General features: G+C 38.7%; 1 protein-coding gene across 3 annotated transcripts in view; it reads left to right on the top strand.

Annotated features, from left to right (window-relative positions):
• Positions 1–12,754, top strand: part of LOC134751391 (uncharacterized) — a 277,631-nt gene that overhangs the window by 216,891 nt on the left and 47,986 nt on the right. For 2 of the 3 annotated variants that reach the window (XM_063686769.1, XM_063686767.1), the window contains exons 5-6: positions 693–837; positions 1,788–1,915. In XM_063686769.1, the coding sequence (XP_063542839.1) occupies positions 693–837; positions 1,788–1,915 (273 nt within the window). Of the gene's footprint in view, positions 1–85; positions 228–692; positions 838–1,787; positions 1,916–12,754 lie in introns of those variants that run through there. The other variant, XM_063686770.1, reaches the window with a different exon arrangement.

Raw genomic sequence — 12,754 nt, 5'->3', positions numbered from 1 at the left:
CGTGGATCCCGAGTGCAACTCCTTCCGCGACTTTCTGTTCGATCATCCTTGCGTCTTCGTCATGAAGAAGGGTGAGTTTGTGACCAAGTGCCAGGCGCTCTGGACTCTGCAGGCGTTCCCGTTCTTCAAGCCGACCTGCCTCTGCCACGAGCCGAACGTGGACCCCGAGTGCAACTCCTTTCGTGACTTCTAGTTCGATCATCCTTGCGTCTTCTTCATGAAGAAGGGTAAGTTATTTTTCATTTTCTTTTTTCCTTTTCTCTCGTTTCTCTCGTTTTTCTCTTTTTTTCTTTACTTTGTTTGTTTGGTTTCTTTAATTTATATTATTGCTAGAGCTAGACCAAAATAAGTCATAATTTCATAAAAGTTTGACGTTTAAAGTAACACTTGCACTGCGTGTGCTATCAAAATCGTTGCAGACTTAAATTGTCTTGGTCTAACTCTATTCTTTATTTTCTTTCCTGTCTTCCTTGCCTTTCTCTCTCCTTTTGCTTTCCTGACTTTTACTTATCTTTGCTTCCTTTCTCGCTTTTAACTTTTTTCCTTAACTCTTCTAATTTTGCTACAATAAAAAACCTAATATAGTTTTAATTGCTATACCGATTTCTTAAATTATTACAGTAAATCGAAATCTCCAATGCTTCAGAGCATTATGTACGTCTGAAATACTGACGACGATATGTGTCTTTCAGAGAAAGACCCCTACCCTGTGGAAACCCTGCCGACCTGCACCTACGCCCTGAGTGTCTGCCACAACGAGAAAGCCTGCTCCGTACTGTTTGACCGCTTCAAGAACGCTTGCAAGGCCCGCGATGGGGAATGTCGTATGGAAGACCGGTAAATATGTGTACTTAGTCCACATCCACCTTTTGACAGTCCTTGTCCATGGCCTGTTTATGAGGAAGGATCTGTACTGTTTGGCTGCTTTACAGAATTCTTGGAAGGCCGACTATGGATAATTTTGTAATGGAAGACCGGTAAATATGTCTTTTCTTTGACCATCGTTGACCGACATCAGTCTACCAAAGTTATGTCATTAGTATCCTTAGTTTTCGCAAGTCGACATCCATTGTACCTATATGACATATAAATTCATATAAAATAGGTGTTACATAGAAATAACACATTCCTGGGCCCAACTATGACCGCGCCTTTACAGAAATATATCATATCCAATAACATAACTAAATACTTTGTCTAATTAACACGAGTACGGAGGTGCGGTTCGTCTACAGTATTTGGACGTATTTATACTGCTACCACCAGTTTTACACTTTCTATGCATCTTGCTCGTACTCGCATATTAATGCGAGCGAGATGCATAGAAATAGAAAGAAAGTTACGCAGACGTTAGTGAATATGTCAGTTTGACACTGCAAAGGCATAGTCGTGGTAATAGAACATAGGGTCGTAATGTAATTTACTGTATTGCCAAATTTTAACAATAAACTTATTTTACCGTTTTGAATGATTCACGGTTAGTTTCACTAGACTTATATTGACCGGGATATGGACCGTGATTACCTTTTGTATTGTTTTAGAGCTCCCGATATTTCGACGCAGTTACATGCATCTTGTTCACGGGTAACTGAATATAGGAAGCTCAAAAACAATACAAAAGGTAATCACGGTCCATATCCCGGTCAATATAAGTCTAAAGTCTAATAAACTTTTTTCATTTTCTCAATTGTCGCATGTGCTCCGTTAAGGTTATCTTTGATATGAGGGCAGGCTTCTCCAAACTTTTTGACTAGCCAAACCCAGCAATGACATAACCACATTCGCAGCGAGGCCTGCCGCGAGGCCTGGGCCGGCCTCCGCCTGTCCCCGCTCTTCGGCTGCATCTGCCCCAACACGCACATGAAAAAGCGCTGCGACCGTATCTTCGCCGTCGTCAACCACAACCCCTGCGTCGGTGAGTACGCATCCTTTTAGATTCGTTGTGTGCCGCGAGTTTTGAGTGAGAAACAATGGGGGATTTCGAAAAAAGTACGATGGGTTGTTGTGAGTTTTAAATGGCGTGAAATTTCAAATTATTGTTAATGTTTGATGACATAACATAGGTTGTCATCATAATCACCTTTTTCATATTTGATATTGTGTTAATAACAGGATAGACAAAGGCGCATAAAATATTGATAAATACTAAGATGCATAAAATAGTGCAAAATATTTAAACCACAAAATTGACGAGTAAAGTAGATGGCACAGTTCGTTCGTTCGTTCGTCTCTGTCAAATGTTGCTGTGTTAGACAGCTCACATACTACTGGAATATTTTTTTACTATTGTACGAGTGCACGCGTCTCAGTATTTCTATACATAGCCTCCTAAGGCCCAAAGTCCTACCTATAGTACCTCTTCAGTTCGATGAAATTTAAATCCTATTCAATTGGAACAGTCGCTTTTGCTTTGTTTCGTTCAATTTTTCAACAACGCAAAAACAACTCTATTTCCTACACTGTAGGTTAAAATTTCATTAGCAAATTTTAAAATTTTCATTTGTATGGCTGGGCCTTAGGATATAGATATATGGATGGTAACCATAAAGTTGAACAGAGGTTCATCGCATTGATAAACGGTTTTAGCTAATCGAGGTTTGAAAAAATGCTTGACAAAGAGGTTCACAGTTGTCTAGGAAATTTAAAAGGGTTAACGAGTTCTAAAAACCCAGTAATAGAGTATTCCGACAAACTCGCTCTCGTAAAAACTAGTGCCTATGCCAATTCTTGGGATTAGTTGCCAAGCGGACCCCAGGCACCCATGAGCCGTGGCAAAATGCCGGGACAACGCGAGGAGGATGATGAGAGTATTCCGACAATCACCAGTTTAACAGGTGCTAACTGTACTACAATCTATTTTTATTACATCAAGCTACGAGTATATACCTATGCCATCAAAACACGCAACTCAATCACGCCAGGTGCGAGGAAAAATTGAATTAAAATAATTATATTTTAATTCATACCCAAATTTCCGCAAACCAACACTCCTCAATTTTAAAAATAAAACTACGGAAGGTTCAATGACATTCCAGATATTTTCGGTTCAACTAAAAGCCAAATCCGGTCACGTTCGTCGTTTAATGCACCATTACATATGTGCCATTTTCATCCAAAAGGCGGTCGGTTATTGTCGGTTGTCAATAAGGCGCTATTTCCATATAGCTTCAATTTGAAATCAACCTTTTCGGCAAGCGACAATGTGGTACCTTTTGGCTGAAAACGTCACATATGAATTGGAATTTCCTCCCGCGTACGCTTCGGCTATGGAATGAGCTCCCTGCCGAGGTTTTCCCGAGGGGCTACAGTATGGGGTTCTTCAAAAAAGGAGTGTACAGGTTTTTAAAGGGTCGGCAACGCGCATGTAATATCTCTGGTGTTGCAGGCGTCCATAGGCTACGGTGACTGCTTACCATCAGGCGGGCCGTATGCTTGTTTGCCACCGTCGTGGTATATAAAAAAAACCGTATTGCAAAGGCATAGGGTTCATCGATAATTAGTAACATAGCTAAATAGCTAGCAAAATTGTAATTTTCATATTTCATTTTTACACATTTCAATCAAGGGCAAATGCCATGAAAAAATTCATATGGAAACTAGAATAAGTATATTTGCAAGGGCAGACTTCAACCTTACCTTACCTTCAACCTTAAAAGGTTAAAGTTGGCTCTTATCTAATTTTAATTTAAGTATTTCAAACATCAAACATTCACAAGCAAAATTTTAAACACAAGTAGGTTTTCAGAGTAATTGAGTGAGATAAAAGGTAAAAACCCGCGCGACCCTAATTTCTTGGCTTTTCGCCTCCTTTAAAGAGTGAGTGTTAGTGCTATCCTCTACTCAGTTTACTGTCCCATTGTGAACCTTATTGTTAAGACATAAGGCCTAACAATGATCAGGTAAGTTGCTATTTGTACCATTCCCATAATAAACCAGTCAGCGCTACATCGTTAAGTATTCCAGACATTCCAGTTCACTGCTACCTGCAAAATTCAGGGTAGCTATTTTTGCGCAGTTAGTTACGGCTCAGTTCGAACAATGCTTCTAATACCGATCTGTTAGTGTCGAAAGTGACATTTCTTCAACCAAACACGTCACCGTTATCGTATCGTACCGCAGTGATCTCTTAGAAGCATTGTTCGAATACGGCCGTTAGGTACTTGGTTTAAAATTGTCTGGAGATAAGCGAAAATACTGAAATGTGGAATTTTGCACGCTGCAAGTATGACAAAAAACAAATTTGTTGCTAAGCGAAACCAAAAGCATAATTACCACCTTACAAATACGAGGTATTCGCAAACATAGGATTCAAAACATTGACGGTTTATAGTAAGACTTTCATTACAATAAGTTTCTGCCAATTTTTTTTTTTAAACGCACTTATTATAGTTGGTCAAACCAAATTGTCAGTAAATAAGAACAAAAAAAATATACTCATCCTTTTTTTGGGTGCTAGTACTAGTGTAAGACAAAGATAGTATTATTCTCTCTGTCTATATATTTATCAGTACGGTTTTTACTCACTATTATTTTTAGTCGCTTTTGGCGACATGTTTCGGGTTCTTTGGTGCACGGCAGTGCTCGAGGTACAACCGCCGCGGACACTCGTGCCTGAGGAAGGATTCCCAAAGAATCCGAAACATGTCGCCAAAAGCGACTAAAAATAATAGTGAGTAAGAACCGTACTGATCAATATTTTGAAATATGTCTCACGATAGTTTAAGTGCTCTCTGTCTATGTTTGAAATGAGACAGTCCTTTGACAACCTATATTAGTTACCAAATTTCTTTCGTATAAGATGACTGTACCATTAGCGCAACAAATATTTAAAATTCTAAATCAAAACATCATACGTAGGTACATATCATCCAACATGAAATATATACGGTAACATCGTGGTAAATGTTATTTTCGGCCCTAGTGCGAAATCCAAAACGGGAAGCTAAAGTAACCTTCCGAATAAACCCGTCGGCGCCGGGATAACTAGGGCCGATTCTGTTCTAATGTAACAATTTGATATTCTGTCTTATTTTGATACGACCTTGACAGTGAGCACCAAACAACGCTAGCAGCTACGCTGATTGGTGCTGGCGAAGAGCCGGCAGTATCTTTTTCTATGGTCTTTCGATTTCTAGCTGGCCCCAAATGGCTTATCCTTTGTCTATTTATTGGCGCGTGCTACTACTGTATAAAAAGTGGTTGGATCGCGTGGCGCTCAGGTGCCAATTTGAATTACATGACCCTTTTTTGCAGGTAGTGGCACGTGTTTAACAATAGACAAAGGATTAGCCGTTCGGGGCCCGCTAGAAATCGAAAGACTATAACAATATTAAAACGTTAACGTAAGCGTAAACGGGTAGTCTACGCGAGCGAGATACTGTCGCAACGCTCCTGTACTAAGCCTACAGGAGTCGTCTAATAAGGCATTTCGCTCGCACTTATTGGTGCGAGTAAGGTACCTTATAACACGATTCGAGGTAGATCAAGCCCATGTTCAATTATTAAATTTGAATCGGCCTCCAGGTCTAATTTTAGTGCAAGTTTAGTTTATCGATTCTGCTCGGATGCTCGCGCAGTTCAATGCAATTTGCGCACGAATTTTCGAGAATAAATCTTATGGATAGAGAAGTGAATGGATTTACTAGACTTATATTGACCGGGATATCGACCGTGATTACCTTTTGTATTGTTTTCGAGCTCCCGATATTTCGACGCAGTTACATGCATCTTGTTCACGGGTAACTGACGATAGCGGGTGGGTGTCAAAATTGTGTAGACCGCGCTCGGTCTACCCTCATTCGTGCGCGTCGGCTGCGTTCGCTTTCAACGTTGGTCTTCGTTGGTCTGGTCGCGTTCACACTCGTTGGTCTGTCCAAGCCATAGATATAATCTATGGTCCAAGCACACTACACTCACAGTACACTCGGTACACAAGATAATCACAGTCAATATAAGTCCAGTGAAACTAACCGTGAATCGTTCAAAGTTGTTAGTGAATGTTTTGTTTAAAATATTCGATATTTAACCATTCATATGTGTGTGGTGATCAAATCGTGGGTTCAAGTTGAAACCTCGGTTGTGCTGTATAGAACAGAAAAAATCAGTCTCGAAAAGAATGCAAAATATGGCTAAAATTTCGGTCTGGAAGGATTCGGATCCTATCAGACACAGACAAGAGGTTAAACATTAGTTCTGCTGGATCTACCAACAATCATAAAATGATACAGCCCTCAGTTGATATCTGCACTCCTCTTATGTAATACATAATACTTATACCATTATAACTATAACATTAAAATCTTACTTGAAGACGTTTCCACCTTGAATTAAGTACTTTCGGTAGCATCACAAAGTCGTCGCTCCACTGCAAGGGCCTGACACTCTTTGATAGAGAAAGATAGTCTTATTGCGATTCTTACAGAAAATACTGCCATGCTTTGTCCTTATCACCGACCGGGTGGCATCATAGGTAGGAGGCGATGGCGATTTTTTTTTTTTTTTTTTTTTTGTTTTTTTTTTTTTTTTTTTTTTAGTTGAATATTCTTTCTCTTACCCCCGGTCGCTCGGTGGCGCGTCTATAACTACTTGTATATACTATGTCTATGCTCCACTGTATACTTTTTACACTGTGGTATAAGTATGAGCTTGAACCATCAATTCAATCGTTTTTAAAACCCAAAGAAATAAGTCAATCCGATTACAAGCAAAGTTTAACAAAAGCTTGCAAAAAATAAAACTCCCAAAGCCCTATGAAAAATATTTTCACCAACTTTTCTTGTAAAACCTTACAACTTGTACAACCTTAAGCCTTTCAAGTGCTGACCCCAAAAAGGACCAACCCCTTTCAACAACTATTTTCATTAAGGGAATCAATACGATCTATTCGGTGGAGTATCATTCAATACAGTCCGTCCTAATATAATGGACTCTCTTAGATAACGACGTAATATGAGGGGTAGTGGCAGTGGCAGCAGCCAAGTTTGTTAGGTATCGCTTTTTGGACAGCGTTTTGATGCAAAATGTAGAGTAACGTTATAAGACTTTTAATTGTATTTATAGACCACAGAGACTTTACTTAAATTTTACTGTCACCTAAATTAACTAATTATTTCGTTCATCTTTCTGTTTTTATCTTACAAGTGGCAGTTAGCTGTCACACTTACATTTTATAAAGTTAATCAATTACGATTATCACAATTATTGTGAGCAGAATAAAATAAAGCAGTCTAGTTCTAGTTGGTATATATTTAGATTAGCATACACCACTTATGTCGCTAAACGTATGTTTTTTTTTATATTCCACGTCGGTGGCAAACAAGCATACGGCCCGCCTGATGGTAAGCCGTCACCGTAGCGTATGGACGCCTGCAACACCAGAGATATTACATGTGCGTTAGAACTATATGAGCAAATAAAGAAGCTTCTCGACTCTAGTTTGTTGCTTACTTAGGTATCAAAGATAGATATAACTCCGTAATAGATGGATACAGTCTAAGGAAAAAACGTGCCTCGAAAATCACGAAAATTTGATTCTCGATCAGATGGCACCACTAGCTTTGGCCTACTCTCGTATAGATGGCGTTGACGGTTTCATTTGTTATTTATAATTTTAACGCATATCAGTGAAAGAACATGGGTCAAAATCATATATTATAAAAATAAATAATGCAAATAATAAAATCATTTATCCATATTTAAATACATTTAAACGGATTTTTATAAATGTTTATTTTTAGTTTTAAAGTATGTTGATAGATGGCAGTGAATTTACAGTGGTTACAAAATTTACTATGACAGTACCGCTCTATCTTATTATATCCTCTTTGCTAGGTATATATCATTTTAAAAGAGCATCTCATTCGCTCAATATACTTACGCCGTAAGCCTGTCTAAGTAATCTAGACGCAGGCCATTTATGCTGAAGCTGAATCATTTATTATTAGTGAATAAGCAAGTTCTTACATCGTTTATAATATTATGTGTACATTTTTATACGTCAAAGTGGCTTGTGGTAGAAATAATAAATAGTGTGTTGGAAATATTAACCTAGTTATAAAGCCATAAGTATGTTATACATTTATTTACATACAAGATATATACAGTGGTACTACGTAAACGAAATTAATAACTAGCTTAAATCTAAAATAGGCCCTTGAGGCATTGTACCAAGGATGCTGGCGGCATTTCCCCGCTGTATCGCAATGCTGATACGTTGTGCAAGAAAGCCGCCAGCTCTTCGGTCACCAGTTACGTCAACCAGACGCTTCGCGATTTCTGCAAACAACTTATGCGTGTTGGAAATATGTTAAAATAAACTTAAGTGGATGCAAAGTTAATGATACATATATTAACTTTGCATCCACTTAATATTATAAACGATGTAAGATAACCTTTGCCCTTGCCTTTGAAGCGTTCAGTGTCTGTAGGCCTAGCACAGGATTGGCATGACAGTTTCTCGCCCGCGAGATAGAATAGGTTAGAAAAAGTCGGGTAGTCTGTCTCGCGGGCACGATACTGTTGCACCACTCTTGTGCTAGGCCTACTGAGGGGTAGGACTCATTTACTACAATATAAAAAAAACCGGCCAAGTGCGAGTTGGAATCGCGCACGAAGGGTTCCGTACCATTACGGAAAAAAACAGCAAAAAAATCACGTTTGTTGTATGGGAGCCCCATTTAAATATTTATATTATTCTGTTTTTAGTATTTGTTGTTATAGCGGCAACAGAAATACATCATCTGTGAAAATTTCAACTGTCTAGCTATCACAGTTCATGAGATACAGCCTGGTGACAGACAGACAGACGGACAGACGGACGGACAGACGGACAGCGGAGTCTTAGTAATAGGGTCCCGTTTTTACCCTTTGGGTACGGAACCCTAAAAACACCTATTTGTTATCAAGAAATATGTCCCCTGTACAGCGAAGATAAACATCGAAATTTCTATCGCTTTTACCTTTATTGACTCTTGTCAATGCCTGTCATGATTCAGCTTTAAGGCTCATTATAAAACCATGATAAAATTAACTATTACAAAATTAAATATAATCTACTTTTAATTCCACGAAAGCACATTTAAACCAGCAAAGCCAACTTGACCGAACTCTTCCCATCCCCTTTCAAATTCAATATACGTGGAGGAGTTTGATTCATTTCTTATAATCCCAAGAGTTTCCGGGCTCCAGGGTGCCATTCCAAATTCCAATTCACCAAGTTAAAACCAAAATAACTGTATTCTCTTATTACATATAATTACTTTGGGTATGAAGCTCAAGTTATGCTAGTTACGTGGACTCATTTCGCTAAGTACCAAACCATTAGAATTGAGATCCCTGGCTTCACAATACTGATAAGGGTCTAAAGATCAACTTACGCTGGTTTTCGTCGACTCGTGCGCATATATCTCGCAATCCGGTTAATCCCAGCGTCAAGTTCCAATCTGCGCTGAGCCCTTTAATTCTATGAATTGATCTTGACTTTTGTTCTGTTTAGTGCATTAGTGTTATTGAATGACGGAGCTTTCTTGGGCTTAGGAAGTATTCTTGGTGTTATCCTTTTATTATATTGAAATTCTAATTTTGTTATGATTATCTTAACTGCGGAATGAACTGTCGCCTGCGGTATTTCCGGACCGATATGACCTTCAAACCTTCAAGAAAAGAGCGTATTCCCATCTTAAAGGCCGGCAACGCACTTACAACCCCTCTGGTGTTGCGGGTGTCCATGGGCGGCGGTAATAGCTTACCATCAGGTGATCCGTCTGCTCGTTTGCCTCCTATTTCATAAAAAAAATATATATATATTTAAATCGTACTATTATTGTTCGTTATAGATATTGTTTACCGTTGTCATCGTTTACAGAAGTTTTACTACGATATATTACTAAGGTACTCAGCGTAATAACGAAGCTGCTATAATCGTGCTATTTTGTTAATAGGAATAATATATCGGGATGAAATTATTAATCAATAGTAATTTTGAACAAGTTTGAGAACAAATCAAATGCTTATGCTGAAGCTTAGAGCTGGTCAAAGACGCCTAGTCTTACTAAGATGGCATATTAGTCGAGAAATTCGGACGGGCACCGCCGTGGCGGGGTGGCCTAGGGGTTCATGGCGTTAGCCGCGATAGCTAAAGACGCCGGTTCGAATCCGGCCTTCACCACTGGAGGGCTTTGTCACTTTTTCTTTAATATATGACATGTATTACAGTTTTTAATAGTAATTTTGTTTTGCTATGCTATTACTTTGCCCCCATAAATAACCTAAAACGGGATCGAATATTTAGCCATTTAAGGGGAAGATGAAAACATTACACCATTTAACGAGATAGGTTAAAACCAGAACGATAAGAAACAGATCCAGGCAGTTTTCTATTTGGTTGATTAACTGATAAATGTTTCAAGTACCCGAAAATGTAAAAACATATTGCTTACATTTATTTAACTACCTAAAGATACAGACTATAAATCGAAACAGTGAAAATGTACGAATAAGTTTAATGTAATCGCATCACTCTCTGAAATCCGAGGGCTATTCGTTGAAAAACTTAATGTTTGAATTTCACTGGAGCCTTAATGGTACGCGTTAAGTCATGAGATGTAACGGGTTGAGATAAAACAATTTAGAATCATCTACCAAATGGAGACAACTATATACGATTGTCCTGTTTATCTGCCTTTATTTTGCATCAATTGTAACCATTTTAATGTCCAGCAAAACACACCTATCTATAATAATCATATCAATTTAGAAACGAGTTCTGTAGAATAAAAAGATTAAGTACTACAAAAATGTCCACTGATAAATAAAAAGCAGATCATCAAAGTTTCCGAGCCGTTTGTATATTGGTAATAGCATAATTATTACATCGATGTCTAATAATATTAAATTATTTTAAAGCGGGTCTCTCACGTATGATTAAGTCGAATAGCTCGACATGTTTCGATCCAATTTACGAGGACCGTCTTCACGGAGCAACGACACGTATTCACTGGTCGAGGGCGCGCCGTGTACTGCGGGCCAAAACCCGACTCGCACGGCCGCTCACGACAGGCGGTGTCGGCGGTACCGGCGACGTCACCGTTGCGATGTCTAATAAAATTAAAAAACCAAATGCACCTTATGTATAGTTACTATGGTAGCAGGTAACTTTTCTCTCAATGTCCTATACCAATGTTTGCAACTACCGCTGGCTATAAGAAGACACAACAAGCTACCGAGGGTTTTCTTAAGAAATAATTTATACAAGTAGCGAAAAGAGACATCCAGACAACAGGAGGTCTAGCCAAGATGACAATCGAGTATCGACAATAGCCATGAATCTAGTATAACTGGATCGGGCATGAGGGGTGGGGGGAAATGACCGAACGAGATAGTCTTATGAATCTTTCAGTAGGAGTAGCAGAGGAAGCGCTATTATTGTTTGTCCTTGTCACAGTCTCACATTGTTTTTTATTCCCCACCGTAAATTTGTATGGTTTATGGTGGGCTACAAATCTAATCGACCAATCATATTGTCGCATTGCGTATGTTCTGTCCCTCACGGGCGCACGCGTATAGCTGATCTATGTGATGCTAAGTCTATGACACTAGCCAATTCCATATATTATTTAAGTTTCGTTTGGTGTTTTCTATAAACAATTGTCTCTTGGCTAAGCCCCCTGACAGTCTAGGCTCTCATGACTTGGGCCAAGACTTAAGAAGTTTGCGAAACGCGAAGCGACGGCTCAGGGATTAGACAGAAAGATTTAACAAACAAACAAATATAAATAAAAAGCGTCATCCGAAGCCGTTAACTTTTTAGTTGGATTCCGAATAACAGGGATTTTTAATTCTAGTTCCAATTCCAATAACCTAATTTATAAGTTTGTATTAAGGCTTCTAAGATTATTTTAGAATTTGTAATTAGTTAGGGAAAAGCTTTTGTTTAGTTTTGTCTATCCGTTGTTTGATGTCTGTCTTTCTGAAATCAGACCTAGATTTCTAGTTAAATTAGGCCGTGTTATTGTTTTTAGATTAATCTGAAATATTACATACAGTCGCCATCAGATATATCAGAGCGGCCAAGGTGCTCACAAATATCTGAACACGCCTTTATTGTCAAGGTGTTACAGTGCGTGTTCATATATTTTTGAGCACCTCGGCAGCTCTGATATATCTGATGGCGACAGTACTTATGCATCTGATTTGACCTCTAGTTGTGTCAAACGGCTAACCTGTACATCGATTTGCGGTTTTTCTTTGAAATTGGGGTCGAGCGGCTTCCACTACGCGGCGCTGGTATTCTGCCAGAACCTAAAAGAGTAGTGACGCTAGAGATGCTGCACAGAATGAATTACATGCCGATTTAGACTGCTAAGTAGATAAAAGGTCGATAATTATCATCAGGCAGAGCGGGTCTGTTCAACGCGCATTTGTACCACAACATTGCATTCTCACTAAAGATATGAGGATATCACGTATCATTTGTAGTATATTGTACAAAAAAAATCTTCCATATCGTATCTAGTCTAGAGGAACTCAAACTTGGTATGTTGTGAAAATTCTTTTTGTTTGAATTTAAAAAAAAATGCCTAAAATGTAATGATATGGTATATTAGAATCACCTCAAAAAGCCCTTTCGCATACCACACACGATAGGTTTTTGAGAAAATAATTTTTTTTTCGTACAAAAAAAATGTTCCAGCACCCCTCCTAAAGAAAATGTTTTTGAGGAACTGCGGGTCAAAAAAATTGTTTTGACAATGCGTGT

This window comes from Cydia strobilella, chromosome 22, assembly GCF_947568885.1.
Source record: "Cydia strobilella chromosome 22, ilCydStro3.1, whole genome shotgun sequence".
Taxonomy (NCBI): domain Eukaryota; kingdom Metazoa; phylum Arthropoda; class Insecta; order Lepidoptera; family Tortricidae; genus Cydia; species Cydia strobilella.
This window is presented reverse-complemented; position numbering and strand designations above follow the sequence as displayed.